The 26,618-nt window shown below is 37.6% G+C and overlaps 3 protein-coding genes and 1 long non-coding RNA gene across 10 annotated transcripts; 2 read left to right on the top strand and 2 right to left on the bottom strand.

Moving 5' to 3' along the window:
- Positions 1 to 392: 392 nt before the first annotated feature.
- caly (calcyon neuron-specific vesicular protein) lies at positions 393 to 9,125 on the bottom strand. 2 transcript variants are annotated; one of them, XM_084930818.1, is made up of 5 exons: positions 8,951 to 9,125; positions 5,943 to 6,105; positions 5,219 to 5,338; positions 4,186 to 4,299; positions 393 to 2,052 (listed from the first exon to the last, which is right to left on the bottom strand). In XM_084930818.1, exons 2-5 carry the CDS (start codon positions 6,069 to 6,071, stop codon positions 1,810 to 1,812), a joined length of 606 nt encoding a protein of 201 aa, XP_084786944.1. In that variant the 5' UTR covers positions 6,072 to 6,105; positions 8,951 to 9,125; the 3' UTR covers positions 393 to 1,809. The 2 variants fall into 2 exon arrangements, with proteins under 2 accessions (XP_084786944.1, XP_084786943.1); XM_084930817.1 differs by having other exon boundaries at positions 5,943 to 6,085; positions 8,951 to 9,120.
- A 1-nt stretch (position 9,126) lies between these two features.
- LOC146385200 (uncharacterized) lies at positions 9,127 to 20,757 on the top strand. The gene is made up of 2 exons (XR_014800462.1): positions 9,127 to 9,218; positions 19,638 to 20,757. It is a non-coding gene; the product is annotated as an uncharacterized LOC146385200 (long non-coding RNA).
- Positions 12,098 to 18,678, top strand: LOC146385201 (trace amine-associated receptor 13c-like). The gene has a single exon (XM_084930809.1). The coding sequence runs from the start codon at positions 17,346 to 17,348 to the stop codon at positions 18,339 to 18,341; it is 996 nt and encodes a 331-aa protein (XP_084786935.1). The 5' UTR covers positions 12,098 to 17,345; the 3' UTR covers positions 18,342 to 18,678.
- On the bottom strand, positions 19,363 to 26,081 carry nsmce1 (NSE1 component of SMC5/6 complex). 6 transcript variants are annotated; one of them, XM_084930813.1, is made up of 9 exons: positions 25,841 to 26,066; positions 25,383 to 25,540; positions 24,483 to 24,602; positions 23,736 to 23,857; positions 23,516 to 23,593; positions 22,774 to 22,920; positions 22,209 to 22,325; positions 19,740 to 19,866; positions 19,363 to 19,501 (listed from the first exon to the last, which is right to left on the bottom strand). In XM_084930813.1, exons 2-9 carry the CDS (start codon positions 25,492 to 25,494, stop codon positions 19,467 to 19,469), a joined length of 858 nt encoding a protein of 285 aa, XP_084786939.1. In that variant the 5' UTR covers positions 25,495 to 25,540; positions 25,841 to 26,066; the 3' UTR covers positions 19,363 to 19,466. The 6 variants fall into 6 exon arrangements, with proteins under 6 accessions (XP_084786939.1, XP_084786941.1, XP_084786942.1 ...); XM_084930812.1 differs by lacking the exon at positions 19,363 to 19,501 and having other exon boundaries at positions 19,526 to 19,866; positions 25,383 to 25,527; positions 25,841 to 26,081; XM_084930810.1 differs by lacking the exon at positions 19,363 to 19,501 and having other exon boundaries at positions 19,526 to 19,866; positions 25,841 to 26,080.
- Positions 26,082 to 26,618: the final 537 nt, after the last annotated feature.

The following is a 26,618-nucleotide window of genomic DNA, read 5'->3' on the forward strand; positions in this document are numbered from 1 at the left end:
AAAATAATCTAACTTTCTTCCCCCTTCTGAAGCTCAGTTTGAACTTTGGCAGGTCGTCTTGAGCATGTCTACATGTCTACATGCTTTGAATTGCTGCCACGTGATTAACTGATTAAATATTTGTGTTAACGAGCAGTTGAACAGGTGTAGGTAAGAATGTGGCCAGTGAGTGCATATTAACTTATTATTGGTAAAACTGTTTTATACAGAATTAGATAATCAACCATAAGCCAAGACTATGTTTGAAACCTCTGACAAGGACAACTTTTACTGCGGAGGATAGAAACACCTAATGACTGTTTCTAAAATATCATCAGTGATGTTAAGTTATTAATTCAATTCATTAGTAGCAATGACTCTAAATCATCATTGCCGGTTCTGAGTGAGAGAACTCAACACTTCAGACATTTATTTCTGTTCAGTCGGTGACATCAGAACAGATGTGCCTGATGTAAATGTTTGGCAGTTAAACCACTGGAAACAAGCTGTGCTGTGATCTCAGATTCATCCGACTCACATGAAAAGTTCTGTTCCAAAATAAGATTAATGCCATTTGGAGGAAAAAAAGGAAAAAAAATGAATGAGACATAAAGAAAAGTCAAGAGAAATTCTTCATACTTCTTACATCGGCAATTTTCCAAACTAAACCTTGGAGTCAAGACACATTAAATACTGTACAGATATATTATTTGTTAATTAAATACATTTAAAAAACATAGACGCTTTTAACACATAATTAGCACTTATTATATCTACTGTATGATTAGAGCAGCTTATTCATACATCAGGATCGTGATAAGTTAATCCTGTGTTCACCATAAAGGCTTTTACACAATACTTATAGCAACATAAGTTAAACAAGAACGAAAACAGAACGTCATGTAATTGGCTACTGTTCACAATAAGCGTACCTACATGAACATACAGTACAGGTTTTGTTTGTAATAATACATTAAAGGCTCTTAAGCTGTATCTATCATTACAGAAAGTAGCTCACATCATAATGTGACATAACAAGAGTCATCAAATGAGGAGTGGATTCAGAAAACAAACAGCATGTTTAAGTGATGCATACTTAATTGTGTTTTGTATTTAATTAATACTGATTAAGTGAACTTTTCTGGAAATTAATTACAAAGCCAATAACCCATTATGACAAAACTGTTTCCCAAAATCCGAATTTGGCTTTAACCTTACACAACTGCAATTAAAAGTCTAGACATAATAAGATGTGGGGTCAACTAAATTCAGTAAAGTGGAAAATGTCTTAATAGTCAAATTATGTGCACATTCAATAATGACTTCATACATTCTGCTCTAAGACTAAATCAGAAGACGAGGCGAGATAACAAGGCAGCGCAATGAGGGGAAACTCATTAAAAACTTATCTTCAGTTCTCACTGCAAGTTCTCGCCTTGCTTCTCTTCTTTCACCTCCAACTCACTCAGACGAGTACACATATTACCCAGTATATACGTACATACACCACACATGAATGCAAACATGCACACATGAGCTCATACTAATGTAAGCATGAACAGTGAACAGTATTTACATGAGTGCGGACACACACGCCGGATCCAGACTTTAGTCATGACTCAGTAACGCTGTAAAAGTCATGCACATTCCTGCCTTTAACCACAAGAACTCACTACACGCACGCATGCCTTTACATTGGAGCACCAGTATAAGCGAGTGATTCAGTGAGCTGTCTGAGGGAAAAAATCCAAACACGCACACACAGACGAAAAATAAAGTAACGTAACATCCACCATGCCCCTCATTGTCATTTTCTCCCCTACACATTCTTCACTCATCTGCTTCCAGCACTCCTTTCAGTGGTTCGCTGCCTGGTTTGGTCACCTCAGCCTCCTTCAAAGCGCTGATGACTGGTAACCATGGCGATGGCAGCTCAGGTCCGCTCCTCTTGACCTGGTTTAGGTGGCTGAGAGCAGCGTACAGTCCGGCGTTGGTGCCGCCGTGCACACCTTGCTCCTGCTCCTGCTGCTCTGTGTAGTACATCTCCAGAGCTGCAGGGGTGCAGTGCTTCTGCTGTTAGAGGGAAATATACAAACAGCTTTGGTGTTTTCAATATTACTCACACACTGATTTGACATCATCATCACAGAACAAAAGCTATCCTGAGTCAAGATAAACTGCAGATTTCCTCCACCTGGTCCAATAGGAAGCAATCTGTTTTATGACTAGGAAAGCACAGTCCATTGGGATAAAGAACCATTTATTTGCATCATATTAGTTAGATATTACAGATTCAGTTATGACTGATAGTTTTCTGTGCCTGTTATAGAGTTTACCTAAAATAATGTTTAATTGTATTCTGATTTATATCCGTGCTCTTCTGTATGTTTCACCTTGTTGTTTCATTTTCAATCATGCGTGCAGCTGCTTTGAGCATTCTGGTTTTCTACAAGAACAACTTACAAAAATGTATTGAAAAATGTAAGCCAGCAGCGATGTTTGCTGTCATAGGTTACTGTTTATCTTTGCACTTTTGGAAGAAGCTTCTGAAGCTTGAGACAGTAACTAAGTAATCCTGGGTCGAATGTTGCCTGTTTTCACATGCAATGCACATCAAACTACTGAGTGGAACATTTGCATTTCACATACATTAGGTGGGGCTGGAAAGAGTTAAAGTGTAAAACCATGTTTCAGTCCTGTTCAGGAAGTTGTATTACATCCACATGTAATAAACCACATACAGATTATTTTCAAATGCTGTTTCAGAGGCTAAGAAAACAATTTAAAAAACAATATACGTAAAAGGTACTCCAGAGGATAATTGAGGCTTTTAAACATACAAGGAAGTATCAGAGTGTGAAGAACTTTTACAGACAGAAAAGTAATACAGTTGAGGGTGTTTAAATGCTTGGTGCACAAACATAATTAAAGATTCATATCCCCAATAAGCCTTCACTTGAGGCTAAAGCATCCTTCAGAACATCCTTAGACTCACATTTACCTAATAGAATTAAAGATACATATGAAATTATGTGGGTGAATTAAACCAAGACACTGAATGCCCATCCTTTTATGGTTGTGTTTTGAAAAGGTCCCATGTAAGTAGCCCTGACCTTGCAAGTCTTTCCCTTAAGGAGAATCCACTACCTGACCTTCCCTAAAAGCAAGGAGTCAAGCCTCTGAAAAGCACAGCAGTGACTACACCACCCTCCACCTTCCATCCTCTTTTTATGTCTCTAACAACACATTAGTAGGGGGAAAAAATGCTAAAAGCAACTGTAACCGGCAAAAACTTCAAAAGCTTTGCCGGAAGGTCCTCCTCCCATCCCCCCCCTTCCCTTCCTTGCTTCCCCCCCTCACCGTTAAGCCTTTAATCACAGTTTAGTCACGCTCAGCTCTAATTAAAGACCCCTACAATTCACAAGCGGGCATCCCAATCTCTGCCTGACCAGTAAGTAGGCTGTCACTCCCTTCCCTTCCTTCCCCCACTCTCTCTCTATCTACCCCACTCTCTCATTTTCCACTGCGAGACAGGCCCTTTAACTAACATTCGCGGTTGTGCTGATTTGGTGCACGATGCCTCCAAGGTGTCGTTTGCAGACGATGAGTTTGTGTTAGTCCTGAAGTGACTGAAATGAGAGTGTGCGGAGAAGAAAACACCAGACGAGCTGCACTGTAGACTGTCGAAGTACTCCACGCAGACTACTTCCACAGTAATAAGTTTGTGATATAGAAAGATGAGACTATGACCTTCTTCAGCTGGTCTCTGCTATGCTGCAAGAAGATAATAGACCATCTCCGATAATTTGCTTTCCTTGAACCATATTAAAAAAAAATCACTATTTGTACATCTATGTTTGTGTGTGTGTGTGTGTGTGTGTGACAGTATTACGTGTGTGTGTGTGTGTGACAGTATTACTCATCTTGTGGGGACATAAATCTATTTAAACAGTCATATCATGAGGATCTGTCGGCCTTCTAAGAAATAAAAGCTTTAAAATATTTCATAACGTAAATTTTTACTTTGTAGGTTGAAGCTATAATTTAAAATTTAGTCATAGTTAGGAAATGAACATAAATCAGGGGAAGGATCTGACTTTGTGTGGGCATGTGTGCAGACACATGGTTACGAGACATGTGTTTATGCTAAGCGTGGTGTTTGTAAAATAAAGAAGCTCGCTGTGCACACATGGATACGCTGCCCACCTTCAAGATGAAACCCTCTGGGCAGGTAAGTTGGTCATACCACATGGCTTTGTACATGAGCAGAAGGAGCAGACTGGTCAGAAAGGCCAGAGTAATGAGGATCAGACCTGTGATCTGAGGAAAAACACATAGTTATACAGAATGTAAGACAATACTTTTCAGTTCAGTTCAGTTTTATTTATATAGCGCCAAATTGGATTCCACCTATGTCTATGGCCTTTAGCCACCAGGTGCTTTAGCTCCGGACACAGACTATATGTGAAGATGGTGACGATTATAGCTCTGTCAAAATAGATGTTACATCTTTCTTGGTGCCTGGGTATAGCAGCTATAGTCTAAAAGGACCCACTGTGAAATTATCTATTGGACTACCATGTTGAAGCCTTCAGTTCGGCATTTTGACCACTGCCATTTAGATTTTCTGCTTTTTTATAACCGAACATGATGAGCAAAGGAGTGGATCTAATTGAAAACCCGAGGACGCTATGCATGATCATACAGCTGTGACCTATCAATTGGAAGAATAATAAATCCTGCTTATTGTAAATATAATTTTCAAAAGAAACATCATGGTGTACTGAAAAACACCCTAAATTAGTTACTCAGAACATGAACACATTATTTTGGTAATAAATCAAGTGATAATTAAAGTCATTCTTTCACAGTTTTCTTTGAGAAAACACCACTAGCAACTTTCATATTAAATGAATGAGGCAACATATTACAATCTTTTATGGAGTTCTTGAGCCGTTTCAAATAGAATGAACAACTTAATTAAAGAGCTCGGCTCTACGTTTTTTAGCAATCAATACAGTGCATTTGCTGGGGACTACTTTCAGCCAGACATTAATACACATGAAATGCTCTAATGAGGATTTCCAGGAGCAGGCCATTGCACATGAGATGGATTCAAAACAGTGCTAGTGTTTATTAAAACAAACGCAAAGTCCACCAAGCACTGCATGCTGGACTTAACAGAAACACAACACAGACTTATACTAAATTTACATGTGTGAAGATTTTCACCCTTTACCTTGGCCTTCTCAGAGACATCACTGTAAAGGTTGATATTCAGCTTCTTAATGTTGGGAAAATACAGCTTGTTCTTCTTCTTCTGCTGCAGCTGGTACTGTGTTGACGTTTTCACAATGACCTGCAGCAGAGGGAATGCACTGTCACTGCGAGTTCCTGGAAAAATTCCTATTAATCCATTATGGTTGATCGAGGATGCCCTCAGTTTTCAGCACAGGTTCAGCAATCCCGCTACCACTGAACACCATGATGGTTGTGAAAAAAAATAAAAGCATCACTTGCAAAAGCAGATCGTTTTAATGATATGTTAAAAACACATTTGGGAACTACAAAGTGTTTTTATGTTAATGTTTCACCATCATCTACTGAGCCTGTAGAACATCCTGTGCTGCTAAGAGCATTATCGGGCAAAATATGATTCTGAGAGCTTTCTTCTTGTGTTATGTATTCAAAGAGGCGCTTGCATTGCGTGGGCTGGTGCCAAGGTTTTAACCTGGGATGGTGGGCAAGGAGAGGTAAATATAGCACTCTCGGCATTGGGGTTTAAGTGAGGACAGGTAAGTATGCCCACATGAATTTAAATATTGTTTGTCGTAATCTGTTGGGCATTTTTGTAATGCTGTAATGCATGGTTCTGTTGCACCCAGTGTTCAACTTGGAAACAGTATTTTAGAAAACAGAAGTGGGCAGGCACAGAAAAAGAACAAGGTGTAGTACAATTTTACCTTTTCTGCAAAAGGTTGCTGGAGCTGGTTGACCTCCAGGGGTGTGATGAGGGGGATGTTATCAAAGCCATCGTCCGCAGATGGCTGCTTCTCCAGCTTATCGGACAGATTGCTGCCCAGCTTCACCATAGCTGCTCGTCTGTCTGAAAATGACCGGACGGATCTCGGAATCAGGGACAGATTTAGTCAGACTGAGTGTTTTTGTAACCAAATGTGATAGAGCTGCTTGAGGACCCTGCCAGGACACAAGAGGAAGTGAGAAGATAACAGTCTGATGAGGACTAATGGGCAAGGATAAGAGAAATATACGCTGCATCAAAAGAAGAAAGGAGCATGAAAATTAATTTTGAGTCATTTTAGCAGCGCAGCTGAAGATAAGGAAGTGTGTGTTGGTCTACCACTTTTACTCAAAGCAAATTACAGCAACAATGACTGTACCGAGTGACATTATTTTATAAATATAAACATAATATATGCCACTGACTTTGCCAAAACAGCTATCAGATGCACTGCCATCACATCTGCTTCATAAAAACATGTAATCTTTGGCAATATCTTTGCATAGTGCCACGTTCAGGCCACTTCTAAGTTTTATGACTAAATTAAAAACTAACAAAATCAATGATATGGCCATAATGCAAAGCTGCACTTTGTGTTTAATATTAAATGCATGCTAATTTCTTGCTAAAACAGTGAATAATGCATTTGCAATTTTAAAAACACTGTTATTGTGAGCATAGCTTACTGACATGCACAGAATAACAACCAGTGTTTGTTTAGAAGTTATTCTGGCTAACACTATGTATACACGTATTAAATATTTTAAATTACTATTTCTTGGCGGGGAGCAGTCTAGACATTTTTACTCTTTCCGCTAAGCTACCCAACTGCCTATTTAACTAAATGTTCATAGTATATTCCTGGAATCATATTATAGCACTTGACAGAAAGCAATTTAGCAGATTTCAAGCTATTTCTTGACTAACTGCCTTTTAAAACTGTCGACACACGACGCGAATGACTTTGATCATATTGTTACAGTCCATTGTTGCATGGAAACCTTAGTTCCTGGCATTTATGGGCATGTTACTTTGGCATATACCACCCACCAACGCATTGTTGTAGATAAAGCACACTCCCCAACGGCAGCAACCTTCCCCAGCATGCCACACTGTAAAAACTGCTCAGTTTGAGTCTTTGATGAGAAACCCATCAAAGACTCATAACAACTCTCAATCTCGTCAAAGCACCTGCGGGGTGTGCCAAAATAAACCTCATCAACGGAAGTCACACTCAGTAACTCGTGGGACTCAAAGGATCTGCTGCTAATGTCCTGATGCTAGACACAATATTAGGTTTGAATCTTGGGGCTGATCAGTGCGGTAATAGCTCGAGGACATACAGTATTTAAGTAACTCAGAGAAGCCGACTCTGTTTCCTGTTTATCCAGCCCAACAGTCTGGAGTAAACATATTTCATTATTACTCTGTATCTATGAATCTACTATCTATCCATCTCTTCCTCTTCTAGCCAACATATACAAACTTTATTCTCTCAGTGCTGTTCTGCTCAGATAACTGTCTGATTTCTTTTTCTCCTCTGACGATGAACTAAATGTGGAGGGAAGAGGTGAAGAGCCACTTATCTCATTCACGCATTGCAACACAACACCTTCCCCCAGCAAAGGACGCTATTGGCCCACTGATACCAGTGACTCACAATGATGATACACACCAGGAGGCAAAGAGCTAGAGTTTGTATGCTGCTGGAGAAATCCCCAGTGCTCAGGAAATGTGTTTTTGATGAAGGAGACAGGGGATCATTTACTAAAGGCTCTAGTCCGTCATCAAGTGGAAAATGCATATGAAAATATTTTTAACTATGTGACAGCCTTCTACCAAACATTCTCAGCATTTTGGAAAACAACAAAAACCATTTGGACATTTAAAATCTTTGTTAGGTAAGATCTTGACTGACTCTAGGGTATTACTCAAGACTACAACACATATTTCTTGATGAGTGGGTGGTTATAATGTGGTCATCTGCGCTGACCGCCATTTTTCCTCCCCACGGTTGGAGTGAAGTGCGGGTGCGATGATTCATCCTGAATCTGTGATTAACAAATGAGTCGAGTGCTGCTGTCAAACATTCAGTGTTCCCACACTCTGACAGGAAAGGAGTCCAGAAATTGAAGGAGCTGCAAATGACATCCTACAAATTCACAACCACGGCTCGTTTCAATCATACATACAATTATTCTGTAAAAGATTAATGATTACTTCACAGTTCTATCCATCACCCATATCTGACACACTGAAGGAGACTTGAAGCTGTCTAAAGGTGAATACATGCTGTGCTATGAATAGGTAGCAGAGTGTTTGCTACCTGCGCCTGTCAAGTTCTTCAGGGTTCACTGGTCATGCATATCTAAACTTACTGCATTGAAGACTGCTGCTGCAAGATACACAGGCTGTGTATGCAATAATCAGAGACCAGAAATATGGATTGATAAAACACATTTCTGTGCAGTTGTGTTTTGAATTATTGGGCTATTTAAACAAATATTGCAAACTTATATTCTTATATTTCGTTCTTCCACTGTCTATTTTCTACATTATTGTTTTTAATGAACTGCAGACTTAATTAATACCCATAGGAGACGAGGGCAAACACAGAATTTAAGTGTAGCCTCTTATATAATGTGGAGGTATAGGGGAAATTGCAACGCATGTCAGTAACACATACAGTCCCATGGAGCACTCAAATCAAGGTTTTATTGTTGTCCATTCATTCCCCAATGAGGATGACAACCCCCCAATATAAACTACCTGCACTAAATCACTTAATTGGGCAACGCATATCTAATCGATATTAAATAATCATCCCCCAGCTACATAACCCGCAACCGATCAGGCTGTTGTTAAACCGCATTCACGTCCGTCTAATAAACACAAATAAACCGCTGCACCGTCAGAAACACTGAAGCAGAAGGAGGAATAAAAACTTACGGTGGTCTTGCGGGCTCTCCGGTTGCCTGTGGATGGGATCGGAGCTCACCGATGCTGAAGGGGACTCGGTGTGAACGCAGGTTGCCGTGGTGATGTGAGATTCTCGGCAGGACTGCGCATGTAATTCAGCCTGGAGCGGCTCCGTCCTCCAGCAGAAACTGGCAGCTTAATGCGCGTCTCAGCGCGGCTCACGAGGACTTCAGCTGATGTACGTGTGTGAGCCACAGGAGAGGAGACGGAGAGACCATTACTTCATCTTGGTTTCCAGGTTTGCGTACATTAACACAAGTGTTGGACTTCAGTGCAGTTTTGTGGTCCTTTTGAAGGATCTTGCACTTTTTACTTGATTACATTTAAGCTACTTGAAACCTATAATTTCCGTTTAAGGTGCGCTTTACTTCAAGTCTCGTTATTTAGCATTTTTAATAAATGTAAACATATCTAATCAGTGCTTTACAAGCTGACATGTTCTATGTGAGGTGCCCACTAGAGGAGTTAGAATTGCTGATAAAGACATTAATACCCCTTACATCTTCTCACAACTTAAATAAGTGTGTTTCAAACCAAGTGCTTAAAAAGTGCTACATAGTGGGATTCAGACAGATTAAGATTTTACACTGGAAAAAAACCTACTTAAACCAATTTAAATGTAATTACACATTTAAAAAGAGCCCTATAAAGCAGTTCATATTTAAAATACAAACTGTAAAAGGGAACGTTGTGCAAAACCAGTTTTATTGTTGATATTTTAGTACATTTTAGTACATTTTACCTCCATATTAATTGAGTGATTTTACTTTCATGTGAGTATTTTTAAACTGATGTATATGTTTAGTTAAATGTATTATTTCATCTACATACCTGTAACTGGGCCCGAACTTTATAGCATCTTTGATCTTCAAAAGAATTGGAAGTAAAGGTCTTGAAAACATAACTTAGTAATGATGGGCAAAAGGTTAAAGACCTGCAGACATAGCCCAGTTGTCTCTGACCTACTAACACATATCCCATGACCCAGGTGACCTGCAGAGTCTTCAAAGGCATATTTAAGCTTTAGCTTATTTCTGTTTCTTTTTTCTTTTATTCTTTGTTGTTGTTTTGTTTTTGTTTTTTATAAACTCTTGAATCAAATGTGTATTGCTGTGAGGGAGAGTCATTTAGAGATGCTTACTGAGGTTTTTTTTTTTGTTTTTTTGATTGGTGCTTGGTCACCTAGTTTAATTCTCTCAGTAACTCTCAGTAAAGTCAAGCGGGGGAAAAAAAGTATTTAATCATACATGTGTATGTGATGAGAGTGAAATAAGAAAGTGATGCATTAGTGGGAAGAAGAAGCCATGCTTGTCTGCAAATTTAGATAAACCTTTTCATGGAAAGGGGACTCATGCTGTTTTCTTCTTTGGCTATGTCTGACTGTATGAATTCATTACCTCTTAAAGGGAGCACTCGTCCAAAAATGAGTGCTGAACCCCCATGCCCCCCTGCCAACCCATCAATTGGGTCTACATTTATTATTTTGACCTTTCCTTTCAGGCAGAGGGACATCAAAGTGGATCCTGGACTAGTTCCTCTATGAGGAGATGGAGGTGTCATCCTCACAGTGTGAGAGGCAGACTGCCGGCCTGCGCTGGTTTTGTTGTCAGTGTAGAAGATTCACAGAGTCTGGGTCAACATAATTAAAATGAGAATCATTTAGGATAAAGTCTATGGAGGAAAAAATGTGACAAATCAAGCGTGTTAATGAGGCTCTGTTTGTATACAGTCACTGGTGTGTAGAAATAAAAATTTTTTAAAAAAAAAGGTAAAAAAAAATTCTATAGTTCTCTATTAATACAAGTGATTAGATTTAAAGTGGCTCCAACTGGCAAATTGATTTAACATTTGTAGTTCGAAGAGAGGAGACTCCACAAAATCAAACGAATTCAAAATTGTATGACTCAGTTGCTGTAAATGATCAAGGAATTTCGATGGGTTTCTACAATATAACAAAATCAGTAGTTTTTATTTGTTAGTTTTTATTATAACAAATCTTAAGTTGAAAATCAGCAATAAATCCTACTTTAAAATTAAGTTTGTTTTACAACTAGAGTGGAGCAACAACAACTAGAATTAATAATAATCATGCACGTTTTCACATAATGTTAGCAGGAGTTTCTGACTTTTATAACTGGAACTGGGTGCTGAGTTTTAAATTGTCAAAAACAAACAAAACAATACCAACAAAAATCAAGCGTAACAAGAAGAATTACAAAAGTTCATTAGTAAATCCTTACATTTGGTATTTTTACAGCAGGCATGTAAAGATTTTTAAGAGGAAAATAAGAAATAAATATTGGGAAAGAAAGCGCAATAAGTTGGCAAACTGATGGTTGGAATTTTAAAAAGCAGTGATGTTGGTGTTCACCAGTGTTTCTTTCTTTTTACAATGAATTCTCACAGCCATTAAAACTGCACACAGCATGTAATGTTTCATATATCAGTATATATACATTTTTACTAATTAACATGCAGACACAATTCTCAGTGCTATGCACACTTTAGTTTTCTCCAGCCTGACTGCTGATGTCCGCCCTTCACTGAAAACTCACCTTCCGAAACAAACATCGCTGCCTTCCCACAGAACCGTTAAATCTGTCCTTGCAGTCTTAAAATAGCCAATCTGTCTCTCTACTGCTTAAACTATGGTTCCTCCTCTGCAGTCACTTCCTGTCCTGTAGCAAAATCTTACTTACTTCACTGCACTATAAGCTAGTGTTACTTTTAGATGGACATGGGGACTTTTGTAACAGCCAACACAGAACTATGAATAACAGCATTAGTTAAATGCCTAAACAACAGTAACAGGACTGTTAAGTTGGTGCTTCTTTATCATTGTTTAGAAATGAAGACTTTTCACATTTAAGACATTTTGTTGTATTGAAATAGAAAGTGTAATCTGTTTAGAGTGTCAGTATTGTTGATACTGGAAAAATTAGTGATAAATGAATAATTTGTAAGTGAAAATATATTTTCAAATATTTTATTTTTTACACTTTTTTTCCAAGAACAGACAATAAATGTAATTATTGCCATATTCAAAGTTTTATAATAAAATAATAACAAATAGTTTAATAGTCTATGTTCAGGAGATACTGCAAACTTATTCTCAGGATATATAATAATAATATATTGTAATATATTGTAAAAAGAGGGAGCGAAAACAAAAGAACAACAAAAAAGTGTCATGATTTAAAATGCAATCTCCAAACGTATAAAAGCTAGTAAGACCAATGTCATGTTTTCTGTTCTTCCAACAGATATGTGCTTTAGGTTGTCTAAGTTGTCAAACTGACCAATAATGACATTACTACAACTTAGTTTACATTTTGTGTTCTTACAACAGAAAAAAAAGTATGTTCAGTATCATTTGCAAGAAGTAATCTCGGGGAGGACAGTGCAGTAAACTGTTAAGTTAATAGATGAGAGCAGTTTGGTTACAGATCATTTACCAACAGGGCCATCTAGTGTCAGAGTCGTCACCTCACAGTAAAGTAGAGGCAAAGACCAATGAGACAAAGACTGTTTGTTCTTTCTTTTTTTTTAAGCACCGATAAATCAAACAAAATAAGCCCCAGCAGTTTAAGCACTCAGTAAGTACAGTATGATGTATTACTGAGACAGTTGGTGTTCATTATCAACAGATGGCAGCATCACTTCAGTGACAGAAATGATCTGACTGATGGAACCGAAGTCTTTGCTCTAAACTGTAAAATTCAGCAAGATGTAAAATCTCTTTTGGAGCAATAATTCAGACAGCAGTTGTTCACTTTTGAACAACAATTTATCATCCTCAAATTAATCTTACAGATTTACTTTATTTTACCAGACTTTTAAAAAATGATGCCCATCATAGCTGTCCTTTTAAGCTATTCTTCTGTAAATTTTTAAGTTATTAATTAAACCACATATGTTCTTTAAGCTGAACTGACCATTTAGAATATACTTCTTTGTGAGAACACACTAGTTTTTAACAACGGAAATATTTTTCAAAGCACTAGGGTATCGAGGTACTTTTTTTTTTCAAGACATCACAGCTCTATGTCAGTCTGATAAAATGTTGTTAAATCAGATAATAACTTACTGTTTCAAATGAGATCAAAGAAGGCTAAAGTCTAAAGAAGTAAAACAAATTCAATTAGAGTTCGCCTTATGTTGTTTGAACCATTTTCAGTTTTCATGCAGATGTGGAAAATTCATTAAAGGTGTAACAGCGATTTAACCATTTCTAAGCAAAGGCTTGGTGCTGTTAGGCAAAGCACAACTTTATTGAGAGTTCTTAAAACCCTTTGCAGTCACTCACTGTGCTTTAAAACAGTCATATAAGACACACGTTTAATGTCTAATCATGTTTATTTAAAACATGAAACTTAGTGCAAATTTATCCCCCAAAATGTGTGCTTTTAATTTATTTTAATTTACAGGGACAGCTCATTGATCAACACAAAAATGAACCAGGTCAGTATTTTTTTTCTAATCTCTTTGCCCCTGCAAAGCTCTTTAAAAGTCCTGTAACCCCATAATTAGCATAACATGACATTTTTAATGGTATGTTAGAGCGATTTAGCTGCTGACACCCCCGGCAGGATCCTATCCCAGCTACCACAGGGTGAGACAACCTGGACAGGTCACCAGGCTGACGCAGGGCCATCACAGAGAGACAGACAACCATCATTCACACTCACATTTATACCTATGGGCAAAACCACCAATTAACCTATCCCCACTAATTGCATGTCTTTGGACTGTGGGAGAAACCCGGAGTAACCAGAGAGAATCTGCAGAGAACCCACGCAAACGGAGGGAGAACATCTACACAGAAAGGCCCTGGATTTAAACTTAGGAGCATTGTCCTGTGAGGCAACAGTGCTAACCACCGCACCACCATGCTGCCCTAAAATATAAGATGTACAACATAATACACTATACACACATGCCCATAATATTAAGCATTTGTGGTTTCTCAAGAAAAACATTCACTTTTTCACTTCCTTATGGTGCTTTCAAATTGACCAATAGATATATGTTTAAATCTAGGTTCTGTAATTTATTCCATGTCCAAGGTGCATAGTAAGAAAACATTGTTTTTCTCATCTGTCTTTTAAGCCAGACTTTCTTTGGTTTATGGATTATGTATTTAAAGGATGTATCAGAAAGATAAGAAATGCAGTAATAGAAGTGTCAGTGTCAGTGTATGTAAATACTAAAATAGTAATGAAAACAACCTGTGACAAGAATCCTGCTTAAACATCCATAAATGCACTTTCACTGTAAACTATGATGGCTACAATAAATAAACGTGTCTGCATCAGTGAAAGGTTCAATATGGTAAGTTATTTAATTAAAGTATTTGATACGCCGTTAGACATATTATAGAAATTAGTACTAGGAGAGTATTAGAAGTACATGAAACTGTATTTTTCCCTTTATGTATGAGACACAAGCCATTGTTTCCTCATCGGCTCCAACAAAGAAAAACACACGTGAAAGTTGTCGGGTGTGTTGTGTGCCAGAGGGACAAGTTTACTCCTTGTAGACCTTGTGTGTCTGATGTCACATTAAACCTCAAGTGAATTTAAGGCAAAGGTGTTAATAAACAAACTTTAACAAAAACACATGATGCAACCAAATGTCACATGAATGCACAGTACCTGAATTAAGGAGTCAAATAAGTGATTAAACAGGAACTAATATCATACATAATATGATAGACATAAAAAAATATAGAATTACTTAAGTGGAAATGAGTAAAAACAAAATTTAGGCGATTATAGAGAATTAATTGCATTATTACACTTCAAGTGATCAGGACCAGTGCATGACAAGCTGTGAGCTAAAATTGAGACTGAAGTTTCTGGGACTAAAATTGATGGCATTTTCCACAGGAATAGAGAGTTTTGTTATATTTTACAATCAGTGTTTCCCATTAGCTCAAAGCCTTACCTAACAGAAAAATTATACATAATTATAATGGCAACCAAGAGAATCTGCATCATAGAAAGAGCCAGCGATCAAGGGATTACAGATGACTCCATATAATAGTAAAGGGGGGGTGGGTGTGTGTGTGTGTGTGTGTCATAATACTGATGCTTTTATGCAAATGACAATAGCACCAATACATTCTGATATTATAATAGCATATTTCACTCCACAGACTAATAATGGCTTTGTATCATTCATTTATCCCAGTCAGTTATGACAGTGTCACAGTGTGCCAGTATACAGAAGACCAAAAATCAAATCCAGCTATCTTTACTCTTAGTTTTGTGGTTTTATTAATGAATGGCTTATGTGTAAAATGTCTATTTGAACAGTTACTGAGGCCTACAACCACATACAGACATACAACCACAGGGCTGAAGTAAACTGAACTTTTCCTAACAAAACTAATACAGTCCGTTTAAGTTTCCATAAAGCTCATGTTGTACGGTTCCCTGCCTACATAAAGAGACAAAGAAACAAAAGTTGAGGCTTCTGCAGTCTATCTTAATAATAATAATACCATCCAGGTAGAGACATTAGAATTTCATATCTTCAGTACATAATATTGTTAAATGAATCCAATCGAGATGAGGCCCCAAAACAGTATCGAATGGCACTCATCTTCAAGCCCTCGGGCAGCACTGCATTAAACACAGATGTGTTTCTATAGAAAAACCTTGTAAAACTTTACAATGCAAAGAAAAAAAAGATATAAACAAGATCCAGAAACACTACAGCATGTCTCAGTGAAAAAAGAGTCCTAGTGCTAATCTGGCTTGTCTGCAGTCCAGACCAGGCACCCACTGAAAATACTGAGTGAATTATAAAGAAAAAAATACAAAAAAAGCCATCATCTCTCATGGACCTTAAAAAAATACAAATTAAAAATGTGAGAGCATCGTTGTTTTGGGTCTGCTCCAAATATGAAGTGGTGCAGACAGGATTCCAAGACTTTGTGGAAAACCTGGCAACCCAGTCTGTGCTCCCATAACTGTTCAGTATAGCTAAGGTCGGGTGCTGCAAGGAAAAGTCCACGAAAGTCAGCATTTAGACATCTTTGCTCTTCATGTAGTTCTTGTGTAACTTTGAGGTTTGTTTGCACTCATTTGCTGTTGCTGCGTGATTCTGTTTCTGCAAAGTTTCCAATTTAAGAAGGAGAGCTCCTTCTTATTTAGCTGATTGGTATCAAAACAGCCTCAGACCTTAAAATTCACACCTCCAAGTTTAACTGCTCTATTATTAACCTCTACCCTTCATCTTCTTCCATAACACTGATCTAATGCCACAAACCTTAAACTTGGATTCATCTCCACCACTTTTTCCCATAATGAACTGTTGAAAGTATTTGACCTACCGGCATCCTCTGAAAAGTTTGCTGCAGACAAAATTTCATATAGTGATCTTCTGACACGCTAAGAAATATCTTCTTTCCCAATAATAAATAAACAGCAAATTTACAAGGCTCTAATGACTAGATCAAAGACATTTGACTTTAATCTAAAAACCACTTTAGTGGAAGAAATTCAACTCAAGGAAATATAACCTGTCGTACAAACACGTAACCAAGGTCAGTGTTGCCAATATGCTCACACTGCTAACCTAGAAATAGACACTTGAATCAGTAAATGATTTGAGTGACTTGGGAAAAAAACCCTATGAAATTCATGGAGGGATGAATCTAGTTGTTTGATTATTAGATTTATTATTATTTCTAGTTATCCCACTGAAACACTGATTCCTCACATGGGATATATATCATAAAAATGTTTTAAATGTATTAAATAATGTTGCCTTTATTGTGTTAAGCTGTAAATAATAACCCAATGTCTGCACACGAGGATGTCCTTTTGTAGTATGGAAAAATTAAGTAACAAAGTAATGATTTTCTATTTAAAGATGATGCTTGCTTTTTGATTAATCTGAAATACTTGGAAAAAATGTCAAATGCATCTTAAACAGGAGCTCAAGTCTCACAACGTCAAACACTGTCAAAACAGACACATCTGTCAGCAATGAAGGATGTGACTGCTGACTTATGGATGCTTTGGCTTTAAACTTTAATCTGCTTTGAAACTACTTCACAGAACTTAGAAACTTGAATCTTGCATCATACAAATGGGTGATGAAAGGGGGGAGAGAGAAGAAAGGAGCAAGGTGGAAAAAACAAGAGAGGAGTATAGACGAGGAGGAAGAAGAGAGAGGGGGGAGAGAACAGTAGGAGAGAATCGGGGGGGACAGGGGACTACTTAGCAGACAGTGATGAAAAGGTTGACTTGGGAGATGGAAGGGGGGAGTGTCATCAGAGATAAATAAGCTGTACAATGTCTCACAGGGTCAGCAGGTTGCTTGAACTCAGCAGGTCATCCTTTCTTTATACTGGATGATGGACAGCCAGGACAGAATTGAACTCTGCTACCCTGAGCTTGCGAATTTGTCTTGCAGGGGTTTAACACGTCCTCAGCCTGAAGCTGTCCTCCTCTATACACTGTTCTTGTCCATCTCTGTGCTAACTGTAGCTCTGAATGTGCTGGTTATCATATCCATCTCTCATTTCAGGCAGCTCCACATGCCCACCAATGTCCTCCTGCTCTCTCTGGCCATCTCAGACCTCTTGGTCGGGCTGCTTGTGATGCCAGTGGAAACAATGCGGTTTATAGAAACCTGCTGGCTGCTGGGAGATCTCATGTGTGCTTTTTCTTACATTATCGGCTTCACTCTCACCTCAACCTCTGTGGGCAACATGGTGCTCATATCAATTGATCGCTACGTAGCTATTTGTTATCCTCTGCAGTACCCCACTAAAATCACTCACAGCAGAGCGGAGCTGTCTGTGACTCTGTGCTGGGCCTGTTCGCTCCTCTACAACGGGCTGTTCTTAAAGGAGCATCTCAGGCAGCCAGACAGGCATAACACCTGTCACGGTCAGTGTTTGGTGGTGATTAACTATGTCTCTGGAGCCATCGACCTTGTCTTTACTTTCATCGGCCCTTGCTCAGTCATTATCATTCTGTACATGAGAGTATTTGTTGTAGCGGTGTCTCAGGCTCATGCCATGCGGTCTCATATTACAGCTGCTGCAGCTGGTACAGTAAAAATCACCGCAAAGAAATCAGAGAAAAAGGCAGCCAGGACTCTTGGCGTTGTGATATTTGTGTTTTTGATGAGTTTCTGTCCGTATTACTATCCCTCTCTTGCAGGGCAGGACATTTCAAACAGTGCTTCATCTTGGGCTATTGTTTCCTGGATGCTGTACTTCAATTCTTGTCTGAATCCACTGATATATGCTTTTTTCTACCCGTGGTTTAGAAAAGCTATCTGGTTCATTGTCTCCCTGAAGATACTAGAGAAGGGCTCCTCTCAGACAAATATACTTTAAAATAGCAAATTTATCCTGAACCAAATCAGTCTGTATGAGAGAATGAAACTGCTGATTATTATATGTGGCAGTAGCATGATGGTTTTTAATTATAGACTTATTCAATGAATCAAAGACCATCTGTCACAAAGTCTTATTTCATTTGACCCACTGTCTCTAACAAGTATTGTATCCTGTCAGAACTGGAACATATAAGTCATGTATCAATGCATAATGGCAAAAAAGATTTACCCTCCTTACTGCATGAAATCAACAATATTAATTATAATGATTCAGGAAATCTTTCAGGCTTTTTACTACAGGACTTGTATTTATTCTGTTCAGATTTTTAAGTACTGTGCTCCTTATTACATTATTTTTATTCATTGAGCTTCCCTTTTTAACTTTCAAATTTCTGCTTAATTTCTTTGTGTATTTTTTATATTTCTTGCCATATTGTTCACTGCTCCAAAATTTAAAGGAGCACTTAAAAAACACACGAGATCGTGATGAAACATTTAAATTAAAAATCATTACTGAAATGCATTATGTAATTTGTTGGGGACAAGATAAAGTAACAATGGTTATTGTTGTTTCTTACATCTTTCAGTTTAACAGTTTGTATGCTACAGACTTAAAAAGGGGGTTTAGGAAAGTTGATAAAGGTTTGAAAGAAAGACATCGCCTTAATTTCCTCTCAACCACTGAGGAGCCACTGATCAGTGAAAACTTTCTTTCTTATTGTGAACACAGTGAGACACATTTTAAGATGGATTTATGTCATTATCTTCAGCAAATCAGATACTCGTGTATGTTGTACAGCAAAACTAATTTTCAAATCTCCATCACATGTTAGTTAAAATGGGCAATTACTGTCTCATAAAAATCTTTTATGTCTTAGAATGACATCATTCTCTTAACTTATCTTCTAGTGGAACAGAAAATGTGAATATATATCTAGACAGAAAAAAAATGTTCACAATGAGAAACTTGTTTTGTTTGAGGGGCGGGGGTAGATATTTGTAAAATGCAATACAAATACTACAGTATTGAAACAATCTTTTATTTTGTATGTATAAAAGCAAAAACAATAAAGACATTTATATTATATTAACAAACCATTAAGAAAGACTATTGATGAAGCCTTCATCTCCTGGATTGTGAATGAGGACGTTTCACTTCTGTAATAAAAAGAACAAAGAACATGAGTTTGTTATGTTGTTCTATTCACCTTCCTTTTGAATATATGTTTAAATGAATTATAAAACGGCAATCACACATCTTTTTTGCACTCATTTCTATTTTTATCATTCACAGTTCCAGTTGAAGCCGATCAAATGTGCACCAAAGTTTGGGAGTCTCTAACTACTGGAGGTGTAACCTGTCCAGAAACAGCATTTGAGAATAAACAACATATACCAGGGATTTCATGTGGCCAGAAGTCATCACAAGAAGGACAACGTGGCTCCGATTTGCCTTTGAAGTATCTGGCCACACATGGGTTGTGTATTTTTATGCCACATGTAGGATTCTCACAGATTTGGCACTGAAAAAACAAGAGAGACAAAAAATAATAATAATTCAGATCAAATACTGTAAGCAAACAAATAATGCTGGTGACACATTACAGTAACTGGTCATTTTTTGGATACATTTAACACATATCAGGTTGGACTATCCTTTATCTTAAATGTTTCTCAATTAAAAACATTCCTCAAAGATTTTGGTCCATACTGACCCCAGATGACTCACTTATGTGGGCTGCATCTTCATTATGCTAGTCTCTATTTCTACTGGTTCTGGTGTGGTAGAGGCCACTTAAATACTGTGAACTCATTAGCACAGTAAAGAAACTGGTCTTATGCTCTTTGTGGTGTGTTATTCAGTCAAAAATGCCCATTAGCCGATTAAAACACTTGCCATTAAAGGAGGAATACAGTCAACAACATGAGTCAACAGGCTGTGGTGTTTAAGTGGTGCTCAGATTACACTAAGAGGCCTAAAGTGTACTCCATTACATCAGTCATGTGCCTACCACCCACAAGGCAGGGTGGAGCCATGCTTTTATGCTTTTAATCTCAAATTATGTTCCTATCATCTGAAACTCATCAGACCAGACAATGTTTTTCCAATCTTACATTGTTCTGGAGTACACTGGTTTTCTGCTGCTGTGGCCAACCTATCCTACATGTTGTGCAGTCAGAGATGCTCATATCTATAACATGGTTATAATTACTGGGTGATTGTATTACTGTTTCTATCAGCTCGAACCATTCTGACATTATTCTTTGAGCTCTGGCATCAACAAGACAACGTCAATTAGTTAGCACTCACACGATGGCTTTCTTCTTTCCCTGAGCATTCTCTATAAACTCTAAAAAATGTTTTATGTGAAAACCATTTCTGAAATATTCAAATAAACAATGCCACATTTAAAGAGACCTCAGTCCCCGTCCTTCTCCAGCTGACACTTGGGATTTCAGCACGTTTATATGAGTTTCTGCAATTTGGATGGCTGATTAGTAGGGGTGCAACGATACTCGTATCGATATTGAACCATTCGATACAGTGCTTTCGGTTCGGTACGCATATGTATCGAACAATACAAAATTTTTAATTTATTTTATCAATTTTCCTTCTGACGATGCTGTCTGTGTTGAGCGCTCAGTGGATCTGCGCTCGACAGTGCAGCGTAGGCGGAGTAGTCGAACGCAGAGTCACTGAGCGCAGGGCAAGCGAGCAAGACAGAAGTTAAGCTCTCCTTGCAACATGGCAAATTAAACCTCCCCCACCCTCATTCAGATCTGGCGTTTGGAACTATTTTGGTTTTCATGTGACGTATGACCCTGAAGGTAAGCGCGTCATGGACAAAAGTAAAACAGTATGTCGGATGTGCCACGCAATGCTCAATTACATTGGTGGGAACAACTGCGTTAGCGCAGTTTGCTCGTTAACGTGTTGACGCCGTCCAGCCCCATGCACGGGGTGATCCGCGGTAGCTCGTTAACGGAGATTTGCCGTGTTGTGGCGTTAACGTCATTTCAACGAGATTAACGCTGACAGCACTAGTGGGAACACAACGAATATGACTGCACATTTACTCCGACATCATCCTAGTGCAAAGACAAGTGGAAGCAGACAAAAACAACAAGCACACATGCTACAAACTTTACCCGAGTCATTTAGACAGCCGTTAGTACATGATTCTCCTTATGGGGACCTGATATGTTTAATATGCTGCTGAGAATATAGCCCAGAAGAAGCGTATAGTATAGCTTTTATTTTGGAAAGAGCCATTTCTGTGTAATAAACTCTCTTTTCCAAAGATGAGTGATTTCTCCATCAGATAGATTTATTTTTTATTACTTTGTTGTTTCAGCAACATTAAATTTGAAAACTGTACTTTTGAGTTAAAATATATATTTAGAATTTTAATAAATGACAAATTAAAAAGGCATGAACATTTTTTTTTGTATCGAAAAAATATTGAACCGTGACACCAAAGTATCGAACCGAACCGAACCGTGAATTTTGTGTATCGTTGCACCCCTACTGATTAGATATGCTTTATCAAGCAGTTGTGTCCAATACGGTAGGCAGTCAACATTACAGATGATATTTACTTCAATTCTCTCTCAAGATCAATTTTCTCAACAGCAAATGAATATAATATAAACAATAATTTGTAGTAATTGTAGTATAAATTATAAATTGTATATGCATGCTAGTCATCTTCATTGTTCATTTTAAAAATAAAAATTTATATTTTTAAAGTTGAGGTAATATAACCACACCAACCTAATGTTTACAGTTTATAGTGATCATCAGTGCCTAAATTCAAGCGGGTACAAGGGTGATATTACTAAGTGTAAAAAGGGAAACATTTACCTGGAAAGCGATGTTACGACAGATGTGGCACACTTTGACATGGTCTTGATACATTGTGCGAATATAAGGCTCCATCTCTATGATACACCGGGTGGACAAGGTGTATTCGCCCCGTTTCTAGGGTAACAAATAGCACGCAAGTTAAAATGATACTAGCATACTGAAACACATACCCAAAATGTTATTATTATTATTATATTTTTGTCATCATTGAAACAAAGAAATCTTGTTTTGTAAGCTGTAAATGAGAAGGATTGTCTAAATAAATGTTATTTTATTTGTATAATAAAGCCTATAATAATAAACCATAATTAATGACATTTTATGCCTTATTAATAAAGGAAGCAGTATGGGAATGATAAACATAAATGGAGTAATTATATTTGACCTTAATAAGCTGTATGACCTCCTCCTGCTGCATTCCCATTTTAAATATGGTTAATAGGAAGGCAAGTACTTGAAGAACTGAAATCATTTTAATAATCCGTTCACAAAAAAGAGGAAGTAGTTTGTGGGAAATAAATAATCAGAATTGTGAAATCCTACTAGAGACGGTGTATTTTACCTCACTGAGCCATTTGTCGTGCACTAATCGGCTCAACAGGTGCTCCGTTTCGCTCTTCTTCATCTTTTTGGTGGTCATGGAGTCTGTGCTGTTCAGAATATCAGTAGAGGAAGCCTTGCCATTCTCAGAGCACACGATGAGGTCCAACTGAATGAGCACAATTCAAGTTGATCATAACATTAGTTTTACTACAAGCCACATTCACCCATTCACACACATTCATACCATTTCTTCTGTGTCTTTAACATGATATGTTTAGGAATTCCTGATGTAGCAAATATGATACAAAACTTCTTTAAACTTCTTTCTCAACACTCCATTTTCCAAAATTTAGAATTTTCATGGTTTGGGCTTTACAGGGTTAACGACTGCCAATTTAACACACACCAGAATTTGGGGTTCAATACTCTTGCCCAAGGAAACTAACATATGGACAGGAATCACAACCCCAGTCTTCTAAATGGTTGATGTTCTACCTCAAGAGCCACAGTCACACAAATCTGTGTGTAGTAATCTATTCATGACTTCCTACATGATCTTTTGAACAAAAAAATAATGTTGACCACTGTTTATGGATAATGTCACTGATTAGACTGTTACACTGAACTGCAACCTACAAGTTATGTGGTTTCAGGGTTTTACATCAATATACCACCAGAGGCTTAAAACCCCACCCTGACAAATACCAAAATTTATAGTGGAGGCATCTATAACATGTTGTTTTGCTGTGAATTTAACTCACCGTTTTCCTGAAGAGCTCAAGTTCATTGTCGGCATAATCTGACGACATCCTGGTGATGTCAGTTTCAGCCATGTTCACCTGGATGGGATTAAAGTTAAACTTTAATTAATAATGTATTTCCTTTAATATGATCCTTAAACATGTAAAGTCTTTGCAGCTTGGACACATACTAAACAACAGCCCGACAAGGCAGACCCAATACAAGCATTAAATCACTAACCAAGGCGTAGTACTGCAGACCGTTATTTTCAGACATCCCTTTCCTAATCTGCATGAACATTGGCTGCAGTCTTGAGTTGATAGTATCAATAAAATCTTCCAGCTTGTCAGGTGCATACTGTGCTGCAGAAAAAAACAAGAACAACAATGTTTGTTAGTCTCCTACAAAAACAAAACAAAACAAGACAGACTCTGGTATCAAAATGTGCACATTAAAGGTTGGTGATATAATCTCAAAATTATATCACAGTATTTAAAGGCAAGTTGTGGCAATATTTCTGATGATATAATGAACAATGGACAATATGAAATGGCACAGCCCTAGTGCATATGCACAAAAATATTTTATAATGTCTATATGTTTGGGGAGGGTTGGGCTGAAGGATTTTAATTGGAACATATATACCATCATCTTATTGTACTTCTATCCCAAATTTGTATTTTACAACTTATTTAATATTTTATATATCTGCACAGGGTCTGCAGACAGAAATTAGTTAGTAGCTAATTTTGGTACAAGGCGTCTTATAACACTGCCTTCAAGTGTAATGAGGTTGCTTTTTTGTGTAACAGTAAATCAATAGTAATAGTCCCTTAGTGTAAGAAAATAAGAAATTATTTATTAATTATTAATAAGGGGGTGATACTACTTTTTGTTGCCCTACTTTACACTAGTCTCCAGATACACTATGAGGTGCATTTTGAATTTTCATTCAATTGTTGTTCACATGTATAGGAATTTACTTACTGTGGTGCGTTTCACAGCAGTACTGATAAAGAGCCTTTGCAGCTTGCTCATCGATTACTCCACTGACCATCATGGTCTGAAGAAACCTTCGATGGCTTTCTCCCATCTGTCGTGACATGTCTGTGGGTACAGACAGGTGGTCTTTATACTATATATATATATAGTTAAATATCTGTAAATCAGGCAAAAAAGATGATCATCCCACAACACTTTTGTGCTGGCTAAACGTAAATAATAAACAAAGAGATAAATAAATAAGAATGTGATGAAAAAGTGACACTTATTACTTCACTGACACAAAAAGAAGTTATAAAACATCTAAAAGGCACATGTAGACATCTATAAAAACAAACAAACAAACAAACAAACAAACAACAACAACAAAACATAGCAAACTAAATAAGACCAGCGTCCGATCCGACTTTCTGCCAAATTGTTATTCAAACCAAATTCACGGTACTTTCGTATTTCTGTTATAAAGTGTATAAAAAGTGAAATAAGCACTTTCTCTGAGGACTGTTAGCAGATGTTCTTTAAGTTAAAATGCTACAACTATTCCCTCCTGCAAACTCAAGAATAGCATAATTTCTGAAACAGTTTCCTCTTCTTTGCCGAACGGCTAACTTACGCTAAAACTACTGATGCTAGCTTTTAGCATCAACTATATAAATATTGTAACTATGACTGAATCTTTTTAGAAAGGTTACGCTAGGTAACGTTACAGCCAGACATTTTGCCAACTTTAACTGAACTATCTGCGGCAGTATGGAGATTTTGTCAATCAACGGTTATTGCTAATGGACCCGGTTATTTGCTTGTCCAGTTCTGCAGTTGCTCTAATGTTTAAAAACAAAAAATGTAATTCTTTCCAGTTTCATTTAAACATGTTTACCTACTCACCCCCTACCGCGCGCGCCTTCCGTCTTTTCCTCCGGGTTCTCTTCGTCTTTGTAGGTTTTTGTGGTGAATCACTGCCACCTGCTGCTGTGGAGGAGCTACTGCGGGACGCCATCCCTGCCACCTCTGTTCATTCAAGCCTGCAGACCTGTTTTTTAGAGCTGTCAGAATATCAGTGACCAAATTAACATTACTAAAATTATTCCCTTTACTTTTACAATAGCAATACATAACATGTTAAATGTTAAAAACCTCTAAGTTTCAAATATTATAAAAGAGGCAGCTCCACATAAAATTCTTAATGAACAGATTTAGTATATGGTACATACACATAAGAAAAGCCAGACACACAAAATAATTAATACAGAGACAAATCACATTCATTGAAAAGCAGGAGCTACTGCTAAATAAAGTAACAGCTAAATAAAAAGCAGACTATTAGTGTTTTAGCTCAGACTTACCTCCTCTGACTGGCACCTCTTTCCTAGTCTCTCCCTTTTCTTTCATTCATTTTTTAAAATCTAATCGACGTGTTTTAACGTTACCAGGTTGCCATGTCGACAGAGAGATTGCATCTTTGACGTATGCACTTGGGTGCCATGGAAACTGCAGAGAGAACAGAGTCTGTGGTGGAGAGATGTGTGCTGTTCTTAAACTGTTTACTGATGAAGATGATATCCACAGCAGGCAAAAGCAACTCACAGGCCAGTGATACCAAACAAAGCAACAAAAAGATTCATGTTTTATAAAAGAACGAATAAAAAAAAAATTGTGTCTAGTTTCATACAGATAATAATGTAAGAAAATTTTCTAATGGTAAAAGTGCATATAGGTACTGAGCTTTAATGTTTTGTGTGTACAGTACTGCACGTCACCACAATATATATGGTAGCAGTGTTGTGCTTTATTTTAATGCCATGAAAAAATTACACCGTATAATCTTTAGTGTAAATTGAATTTTATAAAGTATAGAGTTATACAAGGCTGGCTCAGGTTACCCTGAATCCTTCTTTAGTCACACCACCATAGGCTTAAGCTGCTGAGGGCTTCCTACAGAGCACTGAGTGTTTCTTCTTCACTCACCCTTCACTCTCTGAGCTTACACACCACTCTGGACTTAATCATTATTTATTGTTACTTGGCTCTCTTCCAGAGTGTGTTTTTTTGTCCCGTCTTCCTCCCATCACCCGCAACTCGTCGCGACAGATAGCTGCCTCTTCCTGAGCCTGGTTCTGCCAA

Source organism: Perissodus microlepis, chromosome 6 (genome assembly GCF_051167445.1).
Source record: "Perissodus microlepis isolate ML-2025 ecotype Zambia chromosome 6, ASM5116744v1, whole genome shotgun sequence".
In the NCBI taxonomy this organism is placed as follows: Eukaryota; Metazoa; Chordata; class Actinopteri; order Cichliformes; family Cichlidae; genus Perissodus; species Perissodus microlepis.

Excerpts from the sequence above, each read along its gene's own strand:
- caly (XM_084930818.1), bottom strand. The coding sequence starts at position 6,071 with ATGGTGAAGCTGGGCAGCAATCTGTCCGATAAGCTGGAGAAGCAGCCA. Across the intron at positions 4,300-5,218 it reads ATGTCTCTGAGAAGGCCAAG|ATCACAGGTCTGATCCTCAT; the intron begins GTAAAGGGTGAA and ends GTTTTTCCTCAG. Across the intron at positions 2,053-4,185 it reads CAGAGGGTTTCATCTTGAAG|CAGAAGCACTGCACCCCTGC; the intron begins GTGGGCAGCGTA and ends TCCCTCTAACAG.
- LOC146385201 (XM_084930809.1), top strand. The coding sequence starts at position 17,346 with ATGATGGACAGCCAGGACAGAATTGAACTCTGCTACCCTGAGCTTGCG.
- nsmce1 (XM_084930812.1), bottom strand. The coding sequence starts at position 25,494 with ATGGCGTCCCGCAGTAGCTCCTCCACAGCAGCAGGTGGCAGTGATTCA. Across the intron at positions 24,603-25,382 it reads GAAGGCGCGCGCGGTAGGGG|ACATGTCACGACAGATGGGA; the intron begins GTGAGTAGGTAA and ends CTGTACCCACAG. Across the intron at positions 22,921-23,515 it reads TTGAGCTCTTCAGGAAAACG|TTGGACCTCATCGTGTGCTC; the intron begins GTGAGTTAAATT and ends GTGCTCATTCAG.